The 25,914-nt window shown below is 59.9% G+C and overlaps 2 protein-coding genes across 2 annotated transcripts in view; one reads left to right on the top strand and one right to left on the bottom strand.

Moving 5' to 3' along the window:
- The first annotated feature begins 1,786 nt into the window (after nucleotides 1-1,786).
- LOC311214826 (proton-coupled amino acid transporter 1-like) lies at nucleotides 1,787-19,451 on the top strand. Its single transcript, XM_084295624.1, has 11 exons — nucleotides 1,787-1,826; nucleotides 4,504-4,651; nucleotides 5,103-5,193; nucleotides 5,471-5,559; nucleotides 5,775-5,870; nucleotides 6,141-6,225; nucleotides 7,258-7,476; nucleotides 7,655-7,753; nucleotides 9,036-9,202; nucleotides 13,394-13,563; nucleotides 17,529-19,451. The coding sequence occupies exons 2-11, from the start codon at nucleotides 4,509-4,511 to the stop codon at nucleotides 17,792-17,794; spliced, it is 1,425 nt and encodes a 474-aa protein (XP_084151750.1). The 5' UTR covers nucleotides 1,787-1,826; nucleotides 4,504-4,508; the 3' UTR covers nucleotides 17,795-19,451.
- Nucleotides 19,452-20,929: 1,478 nt separating this feature from the next.
- Nucleotides 20,930-25,914, bottom strand: part of FAT2 (FAT atypical cadherin 2) — a gene marked incomplete at both ends in the record, with an annotated part of 42,184 nt that continues 37,199 nt past the window's right edge. Inside the window, 3 exons of the mRNA XM_084295494.1 lie at nucleotides 20,930-21,468; nucleotides 22,294-22,886; nucleotides 23,837-23,990. Of these exons, the coding sequence (XP_084151620.1) occupies nucleotides 20,930-21,468; nucleotides 22,294-22,886; nucleotides 23,837-23,990 (1,286 nt within the window). The remainder of the gene's footprint in view (nucleotides 21,469-22,293; nucleotides 22,887-23,836; nucleotides 23,991-25,914) is intronic.

The following is a 25,914-nucleotide window of genomic DNA, read 5'->3' as shown; positions in this document are numbered from 1 at the left end:
TCTCATTCAGCTCACCCCGTCCGATCTCTCCCACCCCACTCCACATCCATCCCCGCCTCTGTCTGCACCCCCCCAGCGCCGTGTCCCTCCCAGTGGTCCCAAACTAACATCTGAAGCAGGAGAAGAGATTTGGGCGAGCTCAGGAGCTTTCCCCAGCCCTGTCCCTGCAGGGGGAGTGACACCGCTGCCAGGAGGAGGCCCCCCCCACCCCGGCCCCATTTCCCCCTCTCATGCTAAGCACAGGAGGTCCCCCCGTGGCTGTCCCTCTGTCCCCAACCCCACCACCCGTGTCCCCAGCCCAGAACAGGGTGGCTTTGGAGCCTCCCCCCAGCCTGTTGGTGGGGCTTGGGGGTAGCTATTTTTTTACCTGCTTGCCCCCTTTTTTTAAACTTTTCTTAATCTCACCAGGGGAATTTTAGAGAAAACAAAACAAAAGAAAACAAAAGCAACGAACAAGCAAACAAACAAACATTCCAGGGAAAAGCAATATTTCTTGAAGCAGCCCAAGGAAAGGAGGGAGCACGTGGGGAGAGCCGGGGGCAGGCTGGAGGGATGCAGGGCGAGCTGTGGTGGCTGTCCCCACCTCTGGCCGGAGCACAGACGGGGCAATTTCACAGAAGTGTCCCCAGAGCAGCTGCAGGAGACCTGTCCCCAGCACGGCAGCTCAGGTCTGCCCTTGGAGCATCCCCATGGTGTCCATGGGACCAGCTCGGAGACACAAGGCCCTCATGGGGACACCTCCCCGTGCACCTGCAATGAGCACAAAAGGGGGGAGAGCCCCCAAACCCCAGCCAGACACAAGGCACCAGGCGGCTCGTGCTGCTCCCAGCAGCCAGGGGAGGTGGCCGGCCACGGGCCACAATTGCTCAGGGTGGGACGTGGCTGTGACACGTCCAAGGCCAAGGCCAAGTCCCGGTCATCTCATTTCGCCCCTGGGACCAAGCCGAGGCAGGATGCTGCACCCAGTGTGGGATGAACTGGGGCCGCACCGCCAAGCCCAGCAGCCTGGTCACATCTGGGGGCCCTTCAGCTGCAGCCTGGGGGTTGGCTAGTGGTGTAGGCACTGGGGCTAGCGGGCAGCATCCATCCTGCTGCAACTACGCTGCCCTACAAACACCTCCTGACCCCGTTCTGACACCGGCCACATCCCCACAGCCCAGAGGTGCCGGTGACCCCCTCACCCCCATCTGTGCCCCCCCCATTCGCTGTCGTTCTGTGCCTGCTGCCGGTCCCCCACGCACTTTAACGCCTTAACCCCGGTACGGCTGCCTGGGCAGAGCCTGCAGGAGGTGCCTCAGCACCCCGCCGTGCTCCCACCTCCTCCCGGTGCCCTGACCTCGCCCCGCAGCACCACTAACACCCCCCCTCCGCTCCCTGCTCCCTGCTCCCCCCCCGCCGGGCGGGTGCCGGGCCCTTAATAAACGTTTGTAGGAGGACGCGGGGCTGCAGCCTGGTGGCGCTGGGGGGGGCTGGGGGCGGGCCGGGAGCTGCTGCCCCCTCCGGGCTGCGATCGGCGCTGCGGAGCCGCAGCCACCGCATGGCCCCGGTTCCCGCCAGGTTTTCCCGCGGTTCCGCCGCCAGGGCGCGCCACCGCGCCAGGCCCCGCCCACCTCCCCGCCCACCGCCCGGCCCACCTCGGCGTCCCGCGGCCACGCCCGCTTGCCCGCACTTCGTGGCCACGCCCCTCGGCTTCGCTGCCTCCCCGTGCGCAGGCGCCGGCGGAGGGCTCGGCCGGGCGGCGCGGTCAGCTGAGCGGGGTGTCACGTGACCGCGCGGCCCAGGGAGCGCGCCCGGCCGGGGCCGCTGCGGCGGGGGGCGGCGGCGAGGTGCGGGGTATGGGGGGTGTATGGGGTATAGGGGGGTGTGGGGGATATGAGGGGGTATGGGGGGTGTGTGGGGTATAGGGGATGTGTGGGGTGCATGGGGTATATAGGATATATGGGGTATATGAGGGGTATGGGGTATATAGGATATATGGGGTGTATAGGGTATTGGGGGGTGTATAGAGGGTGTGTGGGGTATAGCGGGTGTGTGGGGGGTGTATGGGGAGTGTGGGGTACATTGGGGACGGGGTACATAGGGTATATGTGGGGTATAGGGGGTGTATGGGATGTGTGGGGTGTATGGGGCATAGGGGATGTATAGGGTGTGTGTGTGGGGTACAGGGGGTGTGTGAGGTTTATGGGGTACAGGGGGTATATAGGGTGTGTGGGGTATAGGGGGTGTATAGGATATATGGGGTATAGGGGGTGTGTGGGGTACGTGGAGGACAGGGGGTACGTGGGGTATATGGGGTGTAAAGGGGGTATATAGGGGGTGTATGGGATGCGTGGGGTGTATGGGGTACGTGATGTTCGTGTGGGGTGTGGGGGGGCACCCTGCGGGGCAGTTCTAGGGGACAGGGGTGCTTGGTGGTGTGGTGTGGGGGGTGCATGGGGTGTGTGGGGTGCATGGGATGCCATGCATAGGGTGCGTGAAGTTTGTGGGGCACATGGGTTGTGATGTATGGGGTGCAAGTCCAGAACCCCATTGTGTCCCGTCGCGATGTGCTGCAGGCAGCAGCGCGCCAAACACCGCGGCTGGGACGCGCTGGGCTCCGTTTCGTCCCATTTAGCCAAGGCTTTTCCCGGTGGCTGCGTGTCCTGCGTGGGGCGGGGGCCAGCGGGGACAAGGAGCAGGGCTGCTCGTGTAGGGGAACACGCGTGAAGGCGGCTGGGATTTGGGGTTGTGGTGGTGCCCCGCTCCCCGTAGGGGCTGCGTTCGGCTGCCTCGTGCCCGGTGGTGGCTGGGGCTGCTCGGCGGAGCCCTGCCCGATGACAAACGGGTTCCTCGCTTGTGTAAACTTCGCCATGGCTCCGGGCACCGTGACGTGGCCGGGCGGGGGTGATTTATGGGTTTTGTGTCCTGCCCTCGGCTTGGGAGCATGGCTGGCCCCGGCTCCGCGGCTGCCCTCACACCGCTGCTGGTGCTGCAGGAGGGGAACCTCTCCGGGGCAGCATGGCCGGCTGGGATGTGGAGCAAAACGTGGGGATGGCGTTGGGTAAACGCCCTCGGTCCCCGTTTCCCCGCTGTCGGGGCTGCCTGCGGCTCCGGGCTCCTTCCCTCGCGTGACCCCGGGGGTGCGTGCGGAGCCGCCCCGCAGGAAGCAGAGCCTGGCTGCGGCGCCTCTGCCGCTTCCGCTGGGGGGGGGACGGGGCAGGCAGGGCTCGTCCCGTTTGGGGACCCTTTGGGTGGCCCCGGTGGCACCCTGCGGAGGTGCTGAGTCAGCAGGGCAGGAGGCTGGCCCTGCTGTGGCACGTGCTCGCCCGTCACCTTCTGCCTGGGGACGAGCGGTGCCCGAGCATCCCCGGAGCATCCTCCTGAGCCCCGGGAGGGGAAGGAAGAAGAAAAATCCTACAGGAGGAGGCAGAAGCAGAGGCAGGAGGGAGGTCGGGAGGCCTCGGGGAAGCTGGGCTGGCTGTGGGAGGTGGCAGGGAGCGGTGGCTCTGTGGGGACAGCGCTCGGTGTCTGCGTCGGGTGAGCTGGAGCGACGGCCAGCAGCTGTGGGATTGTTTCTTTTAGGAGATTTTTGTCCTTGCCCTGCCTGAAGGATGAGGTGGGGGCTGCGCTCAGGGCTCTCCTGCAGCCCCATCCTCCTCTAACTCCGTGGGTTACTGCGGGGGGGAGCGGAGCCGGGTGCCCGGCGCGGTTCCCTGGTGGTGCTCGGTTTCCTGGCGGGCATTGTGCAAACGCAGGAGGAGGTTTCAGCCGAAAGCGGGTGCTGCCCTGGGGCTCCCGCTGTCCTCTCCGGGCTCGCCGCTGGCTTTGCTCTTCCCTCGGACGTTTTCTGGTGCCTTAAGAGGAAGCGAGCGCTGGGTTTGGAGCGGGCTGTGCAAGGTCAGCAGGAGCTCCTTGGGGTGCGTGCCGGAGTTGAAGCAACCCGTGGCTCGTCAGCTGAAGCCGAGGGGCAGGAGCTTTGTCAGGGGGGTTTGAAGGAGTTTGTGGGGCTTGAAGGAGTTTGTGGGGCTCTTGCAGGGGCTGGCTTTGGGCTGGAGTGAGCGTGCTGGGCGGCACTGGGCAGCCCCTTGGTCCCGTGGGCACTTCCATGGCTCTGAAACCTTTGGGGGGAGCGCCGTGCTGCCTGCATGGGGACTGTACCCCAGCCCGGTGGGGCACAATCAAATTTTCAACCTTTAACTATCAAAAAACCTAAAAAAGCATGTTAGGAAACCTCTTTTCCTGGCCGGAGCGAGGGACACCCACACGGGTGTGCCCGAAACGGGGACACCAGCCCGGAGGAAGAGCCGTGGAGGAGGGGGGGGAACGTGCCCTGGGTCCTTGACCTCGGGGCACGGCGGCTGGCTGATTGCTGGGGCGGGCAGCCTGCCCTATAAAAGCCCTGCGGGAGCGCTGCCTCCAGCAGAAGCAGCCCGTCCCTCCCTACCATGGCCGATGCCAAGGAGCCCGGGCTGGGGGCGGTGGAGCTGGGCTCCCCCGGTGTCCCTGACACGTCTCCATCCCCAGGGACCATGTCCACGCGGCGCCTGCGCAGCGAGGACTACAACGACTACAGCTCCACGGACGTCACGCCCGAGGGGAGCCCCCCTGGGGGCATCAACGGCTTCGCGCACCCCGAGTCCTACCAGCGCTTCGGGGAGACCAACGGCACCACGTGAGGGACCCCTCCTGCCCCCCCAGGGCTTTGTTTGGCACTGGGGGGTGGAGGGGGACAAGCGGTGGCTCCGTGCTGCGGTGCTGGGGGGTGGTGGCGTGGGGGGGATCCCTGGGGGTGGCGGGGGCTGCTGGCATGGGGCAGGCAGCTGCCTGGTGTGGTGTGGCTCCCTGGTGATACTGGGCTTGGTGCTGGTGGGATTTCATGCGTTGGGTTTTGCCTGGGAGCTGGTTCTGTAGATATCCACCCAAAAGCTGTCGGTGAGCTAAAAGAGTGAAGTCTTCACCTCCAGTCCGTCCCAGTTCCTGCTGGGTTTGGTGGATAGGGTCTGGACATCATGCGTGTTTGCCCCAGCATCACGGGGCAACATTTGGCCCCGGGGCAGCACCGAGGGCTGCGTCTGGGCGCACACTTCTTCCCCGGGGTGACCTCGGCATCTCCCCTCCCTCAGGTGGTACCAGACCCTGATCCACCTCCTGAAGGGGAACATCGGCACGGGGCTGCTGGGGCTGCCCCTGGCTCTGAAGAATGCCGGCATCCTGGTAAGGCAGCTCCCAGCCTCTGAGCCCTCTTGGTGCGCTCCCGGGGCCCTGGGAGCACAGCACACACCTCACAATCCCCCTCAGCCGTTGCTCTGCTGTGGGGCCATGGGATTTTACCCTCTGTGGGGTTTCTCCTGGTGGTTCTGCCCGTGGGGAGATCAGGGGGTGCTCTGGTTCCTCCTGCCTGGGTGCCAGGCGCTGTCTGCACCCCAAACCCCGTCCTGCAGCTCTGCCTCCGGCCGTCAGAGTGCAGCCTTCCCCCTCTGTTCCCCCGCAGCTGGGTCCTCTCAGCCTGCTGGTGATGGGCATCGTGGCCGTGCACTGCATGAGCATCCTGGTGAAATGCGCCCATCACTTCTGCTACAGGTAAGGAGCGGCTCCTGCGGCTCTCCCATCCCTCCCCCCGGCCCCTGTCACGTTTCTGAAGCTTCCCAGCACCAAGTTCCCCGTGGTGAAGCCTCAGCCGGGCACCTCCTGGGGCTTTTTCACCACCGATTTCCCCGTTAATGCCACTGTTTGCCACGGGAGCCAGCAGATGGGGCTGAAGTGATGCCTCTCCTCTCTCTCTCTGTGCCGGGCAGGTTCCAGAAGCAGTTTGTGGACTATGGAGGAGCCGTGATGTACGGGCTGGAGTCCACCCCCAGCGCCTGGCTGCGGACACACGCCGTCTGGGGAAGGTACCTGAGCCCCCGGGCAGGGTGCTGAGCTGCTGGGGTGGAGCTGGCTGGTCCTGGAGCTGTGCTGGCAGCCCAGCAGCAGGGATGCAAAATGGTTTTTGGCTCACCAAATGGTGTTTGGTCACCTGGCCCCGGTGCTCAGTGTCCCCCCCGGGAAGGTAACGCTGAGGGTATTTAATTTAGCTCTGCCCCCAGTCAGAGGAGTCCCAGGGGATGTGCACTCCTGTTCCCAGGTTACATTTCTAACAAGCAGTTTTTTCTCTTTGCTAGGCGCTTGGTGGGGCTCTTCCTGATCCTCACCCAGCTGGGTTTCTGCTGCGTGTACTTCGTCTTCCTGGCAGACAACCTGAGGCAGGTGAGGCTTTGCTCCTGCTCCGTGAGCAGGCAGGGAGAGCCCCCCAACCTGGCTGGGAGGCGTGGAGGAGCCTGGGCTGTGCTCTACCTCCCGTGTCCCAGCCCTGCCCTTCACAAAAGGTCTGATTTTTGGGGCTGCAGCTGCTCAGGAAGGTACAAGTCCTGCGTTGGGGTGTTTTTGGAGGGCACGGTCTGCCTGAGGGTCCTTGTTTGCTCCCCATAAAGAGGTGTCGGAGCTGCCTGTGTTGGCCGGGAGAAGCAGAGGCTCGTTCCTGGGGAGGGAAGGCAGGAATGGGGTGAAAGAGGAGAAATTGTGCCTTTGATGTCCTGCCCGGCTCGGCTAATTGGTTTATTGATACCCTGTGAGCGAGCAGCGTGTGATGGCCACCAGGACCTGGCGTGAACCTCTCCACTCCCTGGCTTGGTCCGGTTTGCATTCCAGTTTTTTTGCCTCATCCCACGGCTCTGGAGGTTAATTACACGGTGAAGAGTTTCCTTCTGCTTGGCGTCGGGAGGAAAATAAACAGAAACCCTGAACCCGCCTGGCTGCCGGGCTGTAAGGAGCTGGCAGCAGGTCCGTGCTCACAGCTCCGTGCCGTGTGGATGCTGCTGAGCACCGTTCCCCCAGCATGCTCCAATCCTGCTCTTGCAGTAGCAGTCTGGTCCCTAGCACCGTGGCAGTGCCTCTTGTTAACCCTTCTCTGTTGGTTGCTTTGGGTTCATTTTTTTGCATTTTTTCGGGTGGAGAGAGGGGAATGCTGCTTGTTTCTGTCTGAGGTGCGGAGCGAGGGTGCGGGTGGTAGCTCAGGCAAGGTGGCACCGTGCTGGGCAGAGCTTTGGTTTGGAAAATAGCTTTGGAGCGACAGGGATCTGCTCCAAAACCACCTGAAGAGCTGCATGGCTTTGATTTGAATCAGTCAGCTGCCTCTGAAAATGAAATGAGGTGGTCATCCCAGCCACCTGGGGTGGGCTGCTGAGATCTGTGGCTGTCAGACCGCGATGGGCTTCCCGGAGCATCCCTCTGCTTCCTCAGGTCGTGGCCGCTGCCAACGACACCAACAATGACTGCAACTCGACCCGCACGGTGGCCCTGACCCCCACCATGGACTCCCGGCTCTACATGCTGTCCCTGCTGCCTTTCGTGGTGCTGCTGTCGTTCATCCAGAACCTCAAGGTCCTGTCCATCTTCTCCATGCTGGCCAACGTGGCCATGCTGGTCAGCCTTGTGGTCATCTACCAGTACATCGTCAGGGTACGTGCTGACGCGGTCGCTGCGGCTCCCTGTGCTTTACGGGGTGCTGGGGTTGTGGTGGTGTGTGGGGAGGGTGGAGAGGGGCTGTATGGTGCTGGCCCTCTGCTCTATGGGGAGCTGCGGGACCAGGCTGTGTCCTCCCTGCTGCTCCATTCAGTATGGGCTTTTTTTTTTCCAGGACATTCCCGATCCCAGCGACCTGCCCCTGGTAGCAGCCTGGAAGACCTACCCTCTGTTTTTCGGCACGGCTATCTTTGCTTTTGAAGGCATCGGGGTGGTAAGTCTCGGCGTGTGGCACGAGAGGCTCAGCCTGCGCTCGGGCTTGCCGTGGGACCCGCTGTGCATTGCAGCTGAATTTGCAGAGCAGCTTCCCTGAGAGCAGCCCAGGCTCTGGATGATGCTGTTCGCTCCAGGCTACCTCCAGGGTCAGCCTTTGGTGCTTCCACCCGAGGCTGGAGGAGCACGAGCTGTGAAGGGGGCTGTGCCTGGCACTAGGTTGGGCTCCCCTGGGGGTGTCACTTAGCTCTGCTGGCTGCCCTGTGCTGCGGGAGGCATCCTGGCTCTTGCTCCAGGCTGAATCCCGAAAAGCACAGCATGGTAAAATGTCACCTGCTCCTCCCCACCCTGCTGGGAGGCAGCGTGACTTCCCCCCCCAGCAGCCACGCGGCACAAGCCTGCTGCGGAGCTGGATTTCTGTGTGCCTCCCGGACCAGGTGCTGCAAACAGAGCAGCTGCGGAGAAGGCCGGGTGGGTGGAAGGCTTTAATGGCTCGCTGAGATGCTGTGGGTTGTTTCCGGGAGCTCCCTTCAAAGGAGAAAAAAAAAAAAATGTTTTCATCTCTTAATATAAGCTGGCTATGTAAACACGGGGCTGCAGTGTGCCAAATCCATTCCAGGAGGAGTATTTACAGAATGCTCTGCCCAGGACAGAGATCTCTCGCTGGCAGCGAGGTGCATGCTCTTTCTTCCTTGCGCAGCTTGGAGGTGGGGAAGCAAATAAAAGCTATTCTGGTCTTGCCACTGTCTCTCCTTGAAATCACCACCACCCAAGGACAGCTATAAAAATGTTTGCTGAAATTCTTTGAAGCGAGTGCTGGTAGTGTCAAGATGGGGCATTGTCCCTGCTCCTTTTTTTTTTTTTTCTCGTGTGTTCTTTTTTTTATTGTCCTGCCTGTTTGAAACCTGTCTGTACAAACTTGCAGCGAGAGGAAAAAGTGCCTCAGCCTTTGCTGGGAAAAATAAGATAAGGGATCGGGACGGGCACTGCCGTGCTGCTTTGGGATGCGGGGTGGGCAGCATCGCCCTGAGGTGCTGGGCTCCCGTGGGCACAGCCCCTGGCAAGGCACACGGTCCCTTTGCGAGGGCACAAATGACCCTGCTGGGGGCTCGCCGTGCTAAGCCCAGAGGTCTCAAATTTGAGCAGAGGGTCTCATCTCCAGTGCAGCAGGTCCAGCTGGGGTCTCCAGGCTCGGTGCGGAGGGCTGTGCTCAGCCGTGGGGCTGGGGGTGCGGAGGAACAGGGGAGAAAACTGCTGCTCCATCCTCCTCCTCCTCCTTCCAGGTGCTGCCTCTGGAAAACAAGATGAAGAACCCGCGGCAGTTCCCGGTGATTCTCTACGTGGGGATGACGATCGTCACCATCCTGTACATCAGCCTGAGTGTGCTGGGCTACCTGCGCTTCGGGGCGAACATCCAGGCCAGCATCACGCTCAACCTGCCCAACTGCTGGTGAGTCCCTGCAGGGGGTCACCCCTTAGGTCACCTCACCTGGGGGAGGTGGGGGGGGCCAAAACTGGCCAGAGGAGCTTGTTGAGACGTTGAATACAGCCCTTGGCATACCAGGTGATCTGTGAACAGCACCAAACCGCTTCTCTTCCCCAAACGAAGCACGTGGGAAACCTAAACCCAAAGCTGGGAGCTCCTGGTGTGGGGGAGACGTGGTGGTTTTGCCCATGGGCTGTGTTTCCCTGTTTGCAGCCCCGGAGCTTGAACTCCCACTCCAAGCTCTGCACCCAGGCACCTCGCAGCTCATGGCGAGCTGGGGCTTTGTACGTGGATGCTGTGGCCGTGAGGGTGCTCCATCCCTTAGGGGCCGAATTCTGCAGCTCCTCCAACCTGCCTGTCCTGCAGGGCCTCCCGTATGGCTCTGGCAGCTCCCACCAGCCACCAAGATGGGTTAGAAAATGGGGGGTAAAGATGTGGGACTTGTGGGAACTGCACACGAGTGTCAGGGCAAACTCCTTTGCTTCACCTTCTGTGGTTCCCCGTGCTGGCTTTCACCTCTGGCATTTCACTAACACCCCCGGGGGTAGGTGGTGCTCAGTGTAGTGGCTCCGTATCCACCCTGGAGGAGAAATGCCAGCAGCTTCCCTTGCCTTTGTGACGAGAAGCGTGGAGGCTCTTCGGCATGCAGATGTTGGGAGTAAAAGCCTTTCCCAGCTTGCTCCTCTTGGGAGTATTTGAGGAGGCCTTGCACAACCCCGTTGCTGTTCCTTCTCACCACTCGCTGCTCTGGGGCACCTGCCTGGCAGGCAGGGAGGAGGCTGCAGAGAAGCTCGTGTCCTCCGTGTGCTGCTTGCCCCAAAGCATCTCTGTGTGTCGGTGTGGAGCCGGGGCTGAGGTCTGGTCTGGATGCCACGAGGCTTCTTGGAAAGCTGTCCCGTGGCAAAACATTTTCTCAGGATGCTACCAGGCTGGTTAGGAGTTTAAAAAGCTTCTCTTTGAAGCCTTCACTGGCTTGAAATCCGGCAAGAGACCGAAGTGAGAGTTTCAGCTGAAGTGCCTGTCCCCTTCCCCAGCCCTGTCTTCTGTTCGGTCAGCAGCTGCTCGGTGCTGAGCCCTGTGACTTGCTGCCTCCTCCCCACAGCCGGGGCAGATTTGGGCAGGACTCGGGTTTTTGAGTCACTGCTGGACTTCCACATCCTGGCCTTCTGCAGCTGCCCAGACGTGGCTCTGGGGAAAGCAAGATCCTCTGTCAAATGCGTGTTTCTAGGAGTCTCTCTCTTTCTGTCCAAGTGGTTTTCTGGGGGGGAGACACGTAGGATTTCTCAGATATGGCCCTTTGGAAGCAGGGCCCAGGGAAGCCCCAGAACATGGCAGGGCTGCCCCTGGGCAAGGAGTGCTGTGGTCCCTTGTGACTCAGAGCATGAAACTCTTCAGTCATCGTGCCTGCTTCTTTCTGGCAAAACATTTGATGGAGGCTGTAAACACTGCACTTGGAAATACGTTATCTGTCTTGTTAAAATAAGGGCTGGGAAACTCAGGCTAAAGCCTTGAAGGCTGTTTTCCCCTGCATGCCTTACCCCCTGGGTGATGGGTGAAGGCCTGCTCCTGACACGGGTGTTTTACCAGTTCTGCTTTGCCAGCAGGTTTTCTCCCCAGCAGTAAAAAAGGCGCCGGGCTGCAGCAGCTGGCCAGAAGGGCTGCGGGTGAGAAATCACGGGGCTTGCCTGCAGCGTGGGAGACAGGGCAGGGATGGTGGAGGAGATGCTGCAGCCTTGCTTAGCCGTATCCATTGCCTGGAGGTCTCTAGGAACACGTCTGCCGAGCCTGCTGGCAGTCGTTGAGATAGAGGATGACTAAGGACTTTTCCAGCCTCGTTTCTCTGCCACCGCAGCTTCCTCGAGCGAGGAGCATGGCGGTTCCCGGTGCCCGGGTCTAACCACAGCCTCCCCGAAATGGTGTGCTGCTCTGCAGAAATCCTTCCTCGCAGCCTGGCAAGGTTGCCTCACCTCACCAGCTAAAAGGGAAGAAGCCCTGCGGCGAGGGGGGAGATGCCTGGTTGCGTACGGCCCGTTGGAGGTGTGTAATGCCAGAGCTTACCGTCAGAGGAGGGTTTCCCATTTCTTGCTGAAATATCTCGGGGCACAGCTTGTCAGGATGAGCTGGTGTGGCTCTCCTGGAGAAGCAGTGCCTCTCCAGACCCCACTTGCCCCTGAGTTTTCTCTGGGTCAAGGCTAACCCTGGAGCTCTTCCCCTTCTTGGTATTTAAACTGCCCTTTGAGCTTGGTGTCCTGGCTCCTGACCTGTGCAGAATCAGGACCCAGCCTTACTTGGTGCCTTTTTTTAACAACATCTCTTAAAAAATGGATTGCCTTAAGAGCACTTTATTGCTTTACAGCGTTCACTTCCTGAGAACACAGCTATGGGATGTGCAGAGTGTGGGATGCGTGGCTCAAGGCTACCGTGCACTCAAGTCATGTGCGGTGCATGCTTGGCCGAGTGGGTGCCCTCTGCACTCTTCTGATAGCTTTGCTTTGTTTGCCTATCGAATCGCAGGATCATTTGGTTTGTGGAGGGTATCCTGAGGTCATCGGCTCCAACCACCTACTCAAAGCACAGCCAACTTCAGTGTTGAACGTCAGAAGGGATGGAGAGTCCCCACCTCCCTGGGGCCATGTTCTGGTGCTGAGCCACCCTGCTGGGCTGCAGCTCTGTCCTGCTGCCTCTGGTACCCCTGCTGTGCAGCTCAGAGCCTGGCTGTGCCTTCTCCTTGCTCTCCCATTAGGTGGCTGAAGCCAGTAACAATATCCTCCTTGACCTCTTCGTGCTGAACAAACGCAGGTCTCAGCCTCTCCTTACACATCGTGCCCTCCAGCAACCTCAGTAGCTTCTCCTCAGCTTGCTCTGGTAGCTTTGTGTCTGTTTTGTCCTGGCAGGCTGGACACAGTGCTCCAGCTGCAGCTTTACAAGCCCTGATTCCTGCTTGGTCAGCATGCCTCGATTCGGGGAACAGGTAGGGCTGTAGCTGATGTAACCAGATATCGCTCCTCTGTCACAGAGCCTGGTGCTGGCTGCCGGGAAGCTCAGGGCAGAGACAGGAGGGAGGTGGCTCTCTGGCTCTCCTGCAGCCACGCTTGCCCCCTGCTGCATTATGGAAACAGCTGCTCCATAGTTCTGTGGAGGAGGCTGAGTTGCAGGTGGAAGTGGTGATGTGTGCGTTGCATTTGCTTTGTAAGCCCAGACTTCTGCTGGCAGCACGGTCCTCCCCCCCCACTCAGCAGTAAGTGAAATCAGTGAAATATTCATGGCTGGAGCTGATAAGCCTCTTAGAAGGTGTTCTTTATCTCCTGTCTTAAGGCAGAGAATAAATTCCACCTGGCTGTAAACAGGTGGAATTTTTTCCCCTTTCTTCAGCTTTCTTCAGTTCAGAAGCAGGATTTTTGCGGGTGAAGTTCAAGGGGACCATCGCCTCTGGGGACAGGTGATAGAAGGAACTTCATTCTGGGTCACCGACCGAGAGTCGGGGTTGCAGACTGCAGGCAGTATCAGTGCTGTTTGCCGTGTCTCCGGTGAGGGCTGTTTCCCAACGCTTGAGTATCTGTGTTAGGAAATGTTTGTCCATGCTTGGCAATCAGGAAGAAGGCCACCCCGTGGCACTGTGTCATCCTGGACACATGGAGGGGGCTGCACGGAGCCCGTATCCCTCCGTTAAGTGGTGACAAACCTGGAAGAGGTGTTACTTGGAGTGGGCAATGGCAGTGCTGCACAGGAACATCTACAAAATAGACGGGTGCCGTGATGTGTCAAGGGGCAAATTAGGCTCCTGTCCCGTGGGCAGAGGCATATTGGCCATGCCCGTGCCTTTTTTTGTTTTTTGAAGTGGCCCTTCACATCTGTGCCCAGGAGGTTTCTCAAGGGGAAGCAATGCTCGAGGCTGCTGGCCTGCTGCTTCCTTACGCAAAGCCAGGGCTGAAACCTCTAATTAGGTGTGGGCTCGGAGGTTCTGCTATCCCTTGCACAAGAAGCGTCTCGGTGAAGTGAATGCATCACCCTTAATTTGTCAAGAGCACGTTTAGAGGAGGAGATGGCTGGGATACAAAAGTCCTTCTTGGCAGAGTGCTCCTCCTTTTTGCTGTTGATGCCATAGGGGTTTGGAACAAGAGCGAGTCTCACTGGTCCCCTCCTTCTCGTTTGCAGGTTATACCAAGCTGTGAAGCTGCTCTTCTCCTTTGGGATTTTCTTCACGTACGCTGTGCAGTTCTACGTGCCCGCCGAGATCATCATCCCTCCCCTCGTCGCCCGCGTGTCGGAGCGCTGGGGCTGGGTGGTCAACCTGCTCCTCAGGGTGGCCCTGGTTAGCGTGACCTGTGAGTAGAAAGCAGCCTGTCCCAGAGCCTTCATCCCTCCGCCTGGGAGCGGTCTTCTCTGCAGAGGGGTGGCAAATGTCCAAATTAATTTAGAGGAGCTTTACAGTCCCATCGAGCTTTATATGACACGTCCCAGCAGCTGGTCTGGTGTGTGGGCAGCTCAGACCGGAGCCTGCTGGACCTTTGGAAGGGTGTGGAGCTGGCAGGAGACTTACCCAAGCCTCACGTGCTGGCTGAAACAGCACGGCTTGGAAGTGCCTTCTGCTACTCTGGCTTTGAGTTGAGATCTTGGAAGTTTTTTCCAGGTGTTCTGGCCAGATCTAGAGATGTAATTCCTTCTGGGATGCCTCTTTGAGTCTTCTGGCTTTTCTGGGGACTGCTGGCTTCTCCCTGCAGAAGGATGCACAGCTTTTGGGGCAGTGTCAGTGCACAGTCTGACACCACTTGTTGTGGGAGGGCAATGTTTGGACCTGGCTGGTTTGGGACCCCTGGAGATGGCTTTTAAGAGCTGTAAGTTCTCAGAAATGTTTCGGTCTCCCAGAGGGCTGTGATCTGCCCTGACTCTGAGTCTGCAGCACTGAGGTGCAGCCCAGTGCTTGCTGCAGAAGTTATTGTGAGCAGCTGCCCCTGTGCTTTTAAAGTTCAGCCCAACACATGATTTTAGCAGGTTGGGAAGGAGGTTTGACCTGTCTGCCTTCTTAAGGGGAAAATATGAGCTGGGAAAGGTAGGTGTGTGGAAACCTAAGGGCCACCAGGTCACCGAAGTGTAGGATTATCTGATTTTTGGCTGGCTTTGACTCCTGCAGACTAAATGCTTGCTGTTCTCAGCACAGCTGAGATGCTTGACTGAGCTTCCAGGCGTCATCCACCAAAACAAAAGAGCATTTCTGCACGGCGTGGTGCTGCTGATGCACCGCAGCTGAGCATCAGAGGCCTGGCCTTGCATTCCAGTGGCTCTGGTTTGGGCTTGAGCAGAGCGTGGTGCTGGCTGAGAGCAGGGTGCTGCTGCTTGCTGAGGTCTTAAGAGAATATCCCAAGCTGGAAGGGACCCACAAGGATCGTCAAGTCCAAATCCTGTCTCCACACAGGACCACCCGAAAATCAGACCGTGTGTCTGAGAGCGTTGTCCAAACATCTATTGAACATGGGCAGGCTCAGGGCTGTGCCCGCATCCATGGGGAGCCTGAACCAGTGCCCAAACACCCTCTGGGTGCAGAACCTGTTCCTAACCCCCAGCCTGACCCTCCCCTGTCCCAGCTCCATGCTGTTCCCTCGGGTCCTGTCGCTGTCCCCAGAGAGCAGAGCTCAGCCCCTCGTGAGGGAGCTGCAGGCCGCCATGAGGCCTCCCCTCGGCCTGCTCTGCTCTGGGCTGAGCAAACCCAGGGACCTCAGCCACTCCTCACGCATCTTCCCCTCCAGACCCTTCCCTATCTTCGTAGCCTTCCTTTGGAAGCTCTTTAACAGCTTTTTGTCCTTTTCATACTGTGGTGCCCAAAGCAGCACACAGTGCTGGCGGTGAGGCCGCAGCAGGATGGGTCAACCCCTTCCCACGGCCAGCCAGCAGGGCCCTGCCTGATGCACCGCTTTGGGCTGCCAGGGCATGCTGCTGACTTGTATCCAACTTGCCATCACCCAAAACCCCCAGATTCTCCAGCCTCTTGTCCCCCACACTATGTACAACCGGGGTTGCCCCAGGCCGAGCCGTACTGGTGGCGGCCGGAGCGGGGTTGGGGCCCAGAAAGCAGCAGGGCGAGGGGCAGGCGCCTCCCCCGGTCCCTTAATTGCTCAGAGCTCATTTTGAGAAGAGCCCCCTTTGATCTTTCTGCCTTTCATTTCCTCGAGAAAGGCAGGAGGAAAGCCTCTTCATGTCCAGCCTGAGAGCGAGACCAGAGGCTATTGGAGGAGCTGGAGCCGGCACAAAGCAGGGCCAAAGTGCCCGCAGCGAGCGTTTGATCTCGTGTCCTGTCCCTGCAGCACGGTGAGGGATGAAATCCCGCTGTGCTCCAGCTCCCCAGTGCCAGTGGTCGATCTCAGGGCTCCCTGCGGGCCTTGGGGTGTGCTTGGCCAGGGGAACAGGGGGTTTGGTGGGTTTAGGCAACAGCAGCAGCGGTGCCCCCCCATTTGGGGTGGGGAGGCAGCTGGGCGTTGGTAGGGGGGTGCTGGTTGCTTTGTACCTCCTCCCCTTATCTTTCCCCGTAAGAAATCGCCGTGGCTGTTGGCGAGGATAAAAGCAATTGGGGGGGGCTGCATAAATATTCATCGTGTGAGTGCGTGGCCGCAGAACAAGCCCGCATCGTGGCTTTTGGCTCGCAAAGAGAGGATGCAGTTTGGTGTAGGGGTGTCTTTCAAGCTTCGACTTCAAAACCAGCACGCTTCAGAACCCTTTGAATGAATATCTGTGGAAAGCACGACCGTTGCCCCGGAGGCTGAGGGCTGCAGCTGGTACTTCAGCTCTGCCTGCTGCGGAGGGGCGTTAATTGTGTTTGCTTTGAGCCCAGAGAGCGGGGTGGGGTGGGCTGAGGATGCTGTTAGCAGCCAGCTGCTGGAGCAGGGATGCTCCTGGTGGCAGGGACCCTCCTGTCCTGTGTCCCCTCAGAGCTCTGTCCATCCAGCTCCCCCCTGAACTCCTTTTGGGACAACTCGGGAGGGCCCAACGCAGTGAGACCACAAATCCACCAGCTAGGCTCTTGGGGAGCTTTTTGGGGCAGGCACAAAAGGTTCAAAATGCCCAGCAGAGGGCATTGCCCAGACATTCCCCTATCTCTGCCTCCAGTCTTGGTGGTGCTGGCATCGAGCTGTTGTGTTTGAAGCGCTGCTGTGCCTGGCACAGGGCTGGAGGAGCTGGGTTTCCCTGGAGCTGGGTGTGCTGGTGGGAGCTGCCACTTGCCTGCTGACCCCCCTGAAAGTGCAGCGTGCTCCAGTGATTGTCAGAGACCTGCTGGCTGCTTTGTTTCCCTGTCCTGTGTGTGAGGAGCCCCGAGAAAGCCCATTTCCCTGTGGCTGTAGCTGCCACAGGTCTGGGGTCTCCTAAGTCTACGCAGTGAACCAACCTATTTCTTTTTGGCATTCTGATTAAGTGCTGAAGCCTGCCTTTCTTGCAGAGGATGCTCTTCTGTCATGCAAAGCTCTGGCTGCCTTTTCCCAAGGACTTGATTTCACCGGAAAGCAGTAGCAATGCACTCAAGCACAGAGCTTTACCACAAGTGTTGCTCCCAGCTGCAAAACGGGACCTTGCCCACCCTTTATTTTATATGATCCACCCAAAGCCTACTGCTGCGGTACCCGGCTGCTCTGCCAAGTCCTTTTGCACTTTTCCCAGTGAGGCAAGCTGCAAACGCCGTTGGTGGCTCTGGGTTTTGTGGGCCACGGCACCAGGAGGAGAGCCCGGAGCTGCTGTGGTGGCGGTGGTTGGAAGGAGAAGGCACCGTCCCCGTTCCTCCAACTGCCCTGAGCAGGAGGAGAGGGAGCACGAACGTGCGGGGGTTTGCAGCCACTAATTGGAAGCTGGAAGGAGTCTCCCAGGGGGATTTTCCTTGGCTGCAGTTTTTACGGGACAAATGTTGCCCCTCCAGGCTGTGCTGGAGGTGCTCCGGGGGTGGGGAGGTTCTAAACGCTCGCAAACCACACGGATTTATTCAGGGGTGGGGGGTGGGATGCGGCTTTTTCCTGCCGCCTGCTGCTTTCGTGGGTTTTCTGAGGCTCCCCAGGTGTGAGGCAGAGACCTGGGAGGTGCGGGGGAGCGAGTGCTGGCTCTCGTGATGGGGCTGGGGATTCTTCTGCGAGCAGCATCCATTTGCTGGGGTCTCTCTGCAAAGTTCAGTGTGTGAAAAGGGCAGAGGCATCACACAAGTAACAGCATCCCCACGACGGCTTTGCCTGCTCTAACTGGGGTGAAAGGGGGGCGGTTTGGAGCTGGCCGTGCTCCCTTCACACCTCGCTCACCTTCCTGTCCTCTGCTTCCCCAGGCGTGCTGGCCATCCTCATCCCGCGCCTGGACATCGTCATCTCCCTGGTGGGCTCCGTCAGCAGCAGCGCCCTGGCTCTCATCTTCCCCCCGCTGCTGGAGATCGCCACGTACTACGTGGAGGGCATGCACCCCCTGGTCATCGCCAAGGACGTGGCCATCAGCCTCATCGGCTTCGTGGGCTTTGTGGTGGGCACGTACGAGGCGCTGGTGGAGCTGGCTACGCCCGCGGCCGTTATCAATGCCACCAGCATCTTGGCGCAGTGATGGTCCCCCCGGCCCCTCTGAGTGCTCTGCTGGGGGCACAGGGGCCAGGTTGTCCCTGGGGATGCTCTCCCTTCTCCTCCTGCAAGTCCCCGTGGGTTTGGGAAGGGGCTGCCTGGCTGGGGAGGAGGGATCTGGCCCTGGCCGGGGCAGTGCCTGCCTAGGGGGAAGGTGACACAGCAAAGCAGCCCCCTCAGCACTCCTGTAAATAGGTATTTTGGGAGGGGGAGGAATCCCAGGGATGTAGATTTTATTTTTATTTTTTTTTAGATCCCAACCTTTCCGTATTTCCCCCATCCTTTCAGTCAGGGTGGGGAACAGGGACTGCTCTTCTTCGTGCCAGTTTTCTTTTTTCTCCCTTTCCCCACCCCCTCAGCACTTTATTTTGTGGCAACAGAGAGACCTCAGCTCAGCTTGGAGAGCGTGGAGCTGCCTCCTTGCCCCGGCCCCGTGGGGGTGGAGAGCAGCACCGAGGTGCAGAGCATCCCAGGGCCAGTGTGGGAGCCCCCAGCTCTCCCACGATGGCACCCCTGGGTGCGAGCACCACCGGTGGGCGCAGGCTCCTGCTGTGCCCCTGCTCTGTTCCCAGCCCTCTCTGGCACCGAACAGAGAGGGCTGGCGTGGAAGGGTTTCATTCAGTTTCCTAACGCACATGTCCCACGCACGTTTTTTTGGAAGCATTAGGATTTCAGGTGTGTGGAGCCCTCTCTGCTCTGCCAGGGGGCCGTGGTGTCCCTGGGGCTCCACGTGCTGTCACATCACAGAACCCAGCGCCTTGTTTACAGTGCCCGAGCTGGCCCCGTGCGCTCTGGCTGCATCTGCAGTCCCTCACTGAATGTCAAATCCCCAAAAAGATATATTTTTTTTTTCTTCCCTCCTGGTCCTCCTCCCTCCCTGGTGGCATCCATCCTCTGCTGCAGCTCCGGTGCCCTGGAGGAGGCTGCTTGCTGGTGCTTCTCCCTCTGCTCCTCTTGCTGCTTGCGTTGTGGCCGGTGCATGCCCAGGGGCACCTGGCTCTGCCCTGCCACGCTGCTGCTTTCCTTCCTCTCGGGGGGCACAGCCTCTTCCCTGGAGCATTTCCTTGCCTTTCTGCTGCTTTTTATTTTTTTTTTTTTTTGGGGGGGGGCAGATGAGAGCAAATGCATTCTCCATGGGGTGTCTCTTCCTAGTGGTGTGAAGTGGTGTTGGCTGAGCTGTCCCTCTGGGGTCCCTTGTCTGGGAACCTTCAGCGCCGTGTGCCCTGCAGCCAAAATGCAGTGCCAGCAGGCTGTGTTTGTGCATCCTCCGTGGCTGGTGAGCAGGACGTGGGCTTACTTCTGGCATCTGAGCCACTTCCAGGCGGGGAAGGCTGCGCAGAGCAGTGTGTGTGCAGCTTGTAGGAGCTCCAGGGCACCCCGCGGGTGGGAAAAGTGCAATATCCGTGTCCTGTTCTGCGTGGGGACCCCGGCTCTGCCTCTTCCCAGGCTGGTACCAGCGCTGGTGCTGTGCAGGGAGGGTTGGGCAGGGCTCACCCATGAGGCTACTGCACCTGGGCTGGGTTTGGGTGCAGAAATGTCACCTCCCTGGCAGGGGACATCTACATGCTCCCAGGGTGCTGGGGTACTTCTGCAGCATTAACCATTTTTTGGTGATTTTTTTTTTTTTTGGTGTTTTATTGGGCTGAGGCACAGCGGGGGGTGAGCAGGGGTGGTGGGACACCAAGGGGACCTGGCAGGGGCCAGATGGACACGAAAACTTGACACTTGTTTGTTTTAGGCTGCTTTGTAACCAGGGGAATCATGTATGTATGGAAGTGATTCACATCCGTGTCGCGTGCCTATGGATATTGTCAGCGTGGGTGGCTGCCCAGTGGGGGAACTGGTGCGGCACCCAAATCATGTATCTCACTGTAATCAATAAATTGGATTTATTTTTTATGTGAAAAAAAGCGATGGGAGGGGGTTTCTCTCGCCTGTGCAGGCAAGCAGGAGCTGTGGGAGGATGCGAGGGGACTCATTTGGGCTGCAGGGGGTAGGTGTGGGGCAGCCGTGTGCCAGGAGCACCAGGGACTTGCTGCAGCTTTTGGGATCCGTTTCTGGATCAGTTTTTCTCTGCAAATACCACCCAAGCACAGGGCTGAGGGGTGCCAGTGTGCAAAACAAGCTGGGATCTCCTAGTTACAGGAGAATCAGTTATCCTATGAAATCAGACTAGTAAAAAAAAAATCATCTTTAATACTTTCCAAAAAAAATCAATGGAACAAAAATTACATCAAACGACCAACCGAAGAAAACCTTTCACAAGAAACAGCACATTCCCGAGCACAGGGACGTACAACAAGCCCTTGGCTGGTGCCCATCCCGCGCTGGGGATGCCGCGGGTGCAGTCCATGGCACAGGGGCTGGCCCTGCAGTCTTTTTGGGGTACACCAGCCCCAGGGGTGTGAGGGCTGGGTACCGCTGCAGCCTCGGGGCAGGCTCCCCTGCTCCCCGCAGCACAGCCCAGCTGGGAAGGGTCCACGGGCTGGTTTTAGTCCGTGCCGGTGCCATGTGCCTTGTTGCATTTTTTTATTTTTTTTTCCCCCTGTAGAAATGGACGTTTGTTTTATTTTCTTGGACTTCTTTTTGCCAAGTTGAGGGCGTGCTGGCAGGCCTGGCTGCACCCCCTCATCTCTCAGCCAGCCTCGTGGGGAGCAGACGCAGAAGAGGGTTTGCACCAACCGAACCATCCCACCGGGCAAGCCATCGCCCTGATGCGAGTCCTCGGCACCAGAGCTGGCTGCGGGGTGCCGCCGGGGGCTGGGCAGTGCTAGTCCTTCCCTGCCTTCTCCTCCAGGGCTGCTGCAGTGCCTGCTCTGCTCCTCCCCGGGACCGGGCAGCCCAGGCTGCGAGGAGATGCACGGCGTCGTCGGGGGGAATGCTCCGTGGCAAGGAGGCCGGTTAGTCACTGGCATCCCACGAGCATCCTCCGTGTCCTGGCAATGGCCGGAGCATTTCCCCTCCGTCCACAGCAGGAACAAAAAGATCCAGCCAAATCCCACCCCAGCGCGGGGGGCGAGATGCTGCAAACCGGGGCGCGGGGGAACGCCAGCCTCCCTCGGGGTGGGGACACACACACACGTGTGCGCTTCCCTTCTCAGCTCCGGGACGAGTCCCTCGGTTAAAACATCACCTCCTCGCAGCTGCCGTAGTCGCTCTCCACCATGTCGGAGCCCTCGTAGTTGGGGGGCGGCAGGGGCTGGGCGCGGAGGCCGGGCTGGTGGTGGCCCACCACCTCGCAGTCGGCGTAGGACGGCTGCGCCACGCTCAGCCTCATGCTCACCCGCTTGTAGCCGGGCTCGGGCTGGTAGGGGACCCCTTCGCCCTGCACCAGCTGGGCCGGGTAGTAGCTGATGGCCGTGTACTCGTTCTGGCACTGGGAGGCTCCCATCTCCACCGGCCCCAGCGGCAAGAAGTCCTCCAGGTTCTGGTTGCTGTAGCGGGGGGGGATGGGGGCCCGCTTGTTGCTCTGGTCCAGCGGGAAGGGGAAGCCCCCGTACAGAGCCACCGGCTCGGCGTCGGCCGGAGGAGGGGGCGGCGGGGGGAGAGGAGGGTGGGAGGAGGAGGCGGGGGGGGCTTGGATGATTTCGTAGTGGGAATACTCCTGGACGTCCGAGGAGAGGTAGCGGGGCGGCCAGTAGGTTGTTTCTGCTGGGTAGACTGGAAGAGAAGAGAGCCGTGTTAGCTGTGGTGCGTGCCCTGGGTTGGGGTTTTCCCTCTCCTGCCCTCCTGTTGATTCTCACTGCGTGAGCCTGAGCCTGCAGGAGATGTGGCAGGGGGAGCGAGGAGCCATGGGGACTGGGGAGCTGCAGTGTCTGCCTCGGGAGAAGATGGGATTTCGGGGCACCCCTACCTGTGCTGGGGCAGTGCTCCCACCAGGCTTCTGACACTTCCCACCCTAGCACCCAAACGACACACTTCAGCATGCCACACAGATGCAAAAAGCTTCCACAATGAAGGGATGGTGCAGAGCAAGTGATCCACTGGATCCCTTTCCCTCTACTTCACTTTTGTGAGCTCTCTTTGGCAGCTCTCTTGGCTGCTGAGCTCCTGGGCAGGGAGAGAGCAGAGACCTGGCTGCCTGGAGCCGCATTTCCCTCCGGGCATGATCCCTCTGGCTGTGGGCGTTTAGTGTGAAAGACTCCACTAAAACTCACGCTGACTTTTAGGATCTTAAATATTCCCCACCGGCTTCAACATCCCCTTTTATAGAGACTATTGACCCTGGGCATGTGGGAATTCAGGCCGTCCATTAATGGATCCCCTGCTGCTTGTGTCGGGAGCTAAGTGAATTAAAGCTGAAAACGGGGGTGTAGAGGTGACACCTGGGGAAGGGAAGAGCCAGTGGAGGGACTAGGGCATCATTCACCCACATTTTACTTTGCTCTGCCCGACACCGACACTCTCCCGTGTTTGCAAATGTGTGATCCACCTCACAGGGGTAAAGGGACCTGGCAAGAGCAAGCCAAAACTGCAGCTACTGACCCATCTCCTCCCTGGCCCAGGTGCACTTGACGAAGGACTCGTTGTCGGAGTTGGAGGGGGGCGCGGCGGGGGGCAGGTTGGGCGCCACGCTGCACACGATGGTGCCCCGGTGCTTGGGGGCGTTGGCCGAGTTGAAGGTGACGAACTCGGGGGTGCCGCTGGCTTTGCGCTGCTCCGGCGTGGCCCGGTCCAAGTTGTTGTGCGCCGTGTCGCCGAGGATGTTGAGCTCGATGGGGGGCACGGCTTGGGTGCCCACGCCCACGCTCTTGGAGAACTCGCTCTTGGACAGCAGGTCGGGGTCCTCCCGGGCCACCGGCTTGTGCGCCTTGGCGCGGTGGCGGTAGCGCTTGCGGATGAGCACGAAGGCCACGGCCAGGATGGCCACCCCCAGCACGCCGGCCACGATCTCGGCGATCTCCTCCGGGCCCACCGCCCACTGCGTGGGCACGATGGCGGGGGTGATGATGGGCTGCGTGCAGTAGTCCCCCTGGTAATCCGACGGGCAGATGCAGTGGATGGAGCCCTGGGCGCTCACGCAGCGCCCCGCGTTGCGGCACGGGTTGTCTTGGCACTCCTCGGCCAGCTTCTCGCACCTGGGAAGGGATGGGGACAACATCAGCCTGGGGAAGAGGCTAGAGCTGCACCGTCCTGCTCAGAGCTCTGGTTTATACCACCTGGGGTGCCTCCTCTGGGCTTCTGCCTCTCTTGCCAGCCGCCGTGCTACCTGCCTCTCCTGGCAGAGGGCGGGGATCCTGGCATTTACAATAGTGCTTTTCATAAGGAGGCTGCAAGGTTTACAGGATGGTCATTTTTTGGCATTTTATGGAGCATATGCAGAGCTGAGACTGAATTCTCTGTCCTGCTCTGCCCCGTAGAACCTAAATATTCTCCTTTCTCACTTGCCTGCAGGACAGGGACTTTCCCTTCCAGCAGTAATGCTCTCCCCGTGCTAGGGGGAATATGCACTGGTTGATTTTCCTTCCTTCCCCCCTTTTTTTTTTTTCCCCTATTACTCTCACTGCAGAGACACCATGAAGTGTTCACTTCTCTTATTTCTTAGCCATTGCGTTAGGATGTGTGAGCCGGCGTGTGTGCCATTCCAGGTATCACACTGCCACCTAATGCCCAGTTACATTCCTTTATCCAAGAGTTGCAGTAATGATTTCTGCCTTCACATTTGTTAAAAACACCACTTTTCACCCCAGCTAAGTGACTCGGGGCCCCACGCGGGGCACCTCTGGTGGCTCTGGGCTGGAGGCAGGGACAGGGAGCTTGGGGAGGGTGCGTGGCTGCGGCGGGTGACACCAAGCAGCAGAGCAGCCTCTGGGCTTGGTGAGTTCTCCAGCTGTGGATATTTGGCAAGCACTCGCTGGCATTTAGTGTAGGGGAAACATATCCGGGCTGTAACATTGCTGGTGAGAACTCCAAAGTGGTATTAACCATAGGGTTCGGGGCCAAAGCCAAACACTGTGATGCCTGGTGATAACAGGGACCAGTAGCACATCATGTTCCCAGCCCACCACAGGACACCTCCTGGCCCTACCTTTCGCCCAGGTACCAGTCGGGGCAGTGGCAGGAGTAGCCGGTGGCGGAGAGGACGCAGGTGCCCCCGTGCAAACAGGGCTTGGAGTCGCAGGGGCTGTCTCCGAGCTCACAGCGCTCCCCAGAAAACAGCCCGGAGCAGATGCAGGTGTAACCTGGAGGGGTGAGAGGGAGCTGTAAGGAAACCACATCCACATGGAGGAACTGGTGAGAGCGGTGTGGAGCAGTGCCCGGCACTGATAGCACAAATGGAGGGCTCAATCCAGCTGCCTGAGCACACGCACTTGGTGCTGCTGGATGTTTGTGGGGCACCCCAACCATCCTTGGAGGACTGGTACCCACATTACAGGACCTGGAGCAGTTGCTGGAGGCTTTGGGCGCTGCAGAGCTGTTTAGGGAAGTGAAGCCTGCCCTCTCCCGACACAGTGCCTCTCCAGACAGCACGTGGCTTTACTTCATGGAGAAACTGGGGGACAAACTTAGATTAAAGGAAGGGGAGCCTGGTGGGCTGCATCAGCATTTCTGGCCCTGCTAAAAGCGATCCCGTGCAACCCATTGTTCTCTGCAGCCTCGGTCCTGCGAGTCCTGGCGGTGCGAGGCGCCTGTCTCGGCACGCCTGGCTTCTCCTGCCTGCAGGAGGTGACTGCTCGCAGCCAGAGGAACCCGGCACACCTGGGGACGTGGAGGGGCTGCTGCCGCCTGGGTTTGGGGCTGCTGCTTCACGTAACCCCAAAATGGGAACATCCCTGGCTCTGCTAAGCTCCTGCCAGTCCCTCGGCTGGCGGTGCTGTGCGGGAAGGTCAGGCTTGCCACGCTGCAGCACGCTCCAAGTCTTGGCTGCTCAGCCACGAGCCAAACTTCCCCGCTTTAGAGCGCAGCGCGAGCAAGGGCAGACCTGTTCCCACACGCGTGCCAGGGGCTGTGCAGCCAGGACGTGCCGGCGCTCGCTCGGCAGGTGCTGGACATCGCCCGTGGGGCTGCGTGTGCGCACACACACGTGTTCCTGGGCGCGGGGCTTGCCTGCGTTCGCCCTGTGCTCCCGGTTGATGTGGTGCCTGGTCTGGCTTTGACCCTTTCGGCACAGACGCGTTCTCACGTGGCTCGTGGCCCACCCGGGCTCGTTTGCCCAGACGTGCCTTAGCCTGTGTGGGTAATCCCGTGCCTGCGGTCCCCGGGCAGAGCTCTGCACAAACTCGCGCTGTGTGCCCGTGGTGTCCGGCAGTGAGCCCGCGGGGCTGCAGGAAGCCGCACGCCCCGGCTAACCTCACAGCTACGCCTCCCTCCAGCAACCCCTGCCCTGCAGAAATGCCCTGTGCAAGCCTGCTGGGGCTGCATCCCACAAGAACCCTGCTGGGCAGCTGGCCGTTTGCAGGGGAGGCTGTTCACGCTGGGAGGAAGCTATGAGAAGGGCGCTGGGTGATTATTAACAAGGGAGGGATTTTCTTTCCCCTTTGTATCCTCTCTGCAAAGCTTGCAGGTGCTGCCTTGACCCACTGCAGAAGTGAGTTTTCACCTGTAGGGCTTTGAGCCCCTTCCAGGCCAGCCAGAGGGGATTTCCAGGCAGAGGGGTGCAGGGCTAAGGCTGAGGCACTAGGGCCAGGCTAACTGGTGTGGACAGCTTGCATCAAACGAGTTCACCTGAGCCAGGCAGCTGCTGAGTCGGCAGGGCTGGGGATCTTGTTCCCAGCAGCTGCGGGCAGGGCAGGAGGAGCTCTGCTCCCTCCTCCGGTCCTTGCTTGCTCGCTGGGCAGGGTTTGGGCTTTGGCAGCTGACCCAAGGAGCACAGAGCTCCTGCCCCACTCCACAGCCTGCAGAGCCCTGAGGGTGCCCATCTCGGGCGATGGGGTGCTGTGGGGTGCAGCCCTGCAGCTGTGCTGGCAGCTGGGATGTGGGTGCACGGCAGTGGCATGAGGGGGGAGCTGGGAGGGGTCCTCACCCTGGAATGAGCACTTTTTGTGATGCAGCTGGTAGAAAAAGCCCTTTGATGGGAGCTGGGGCTGTGGGGAGCCTGTCTGGGGCAGAGCCTGGTGCCAAACCTCTGCTGAGCACCCGCACCCCGCGTTAACCTGCCGCTCTCGG

Source organism: Netta rufina, assembly GCF_964035555.1.
Source record: "Netta rufina genome assembly, chromosome: 14".
Taxonomy (NCBI): domain Eukaryota; kingdom Metazoa; phylum Chordata; class Aves; order Anseriformes; family Anatidae; genus Netta; species Netta rufina.
Note: the sequence above shows the minus strand (reverse complement) of the source record. Positions and strands in the feature narration are given on the sequence as shown.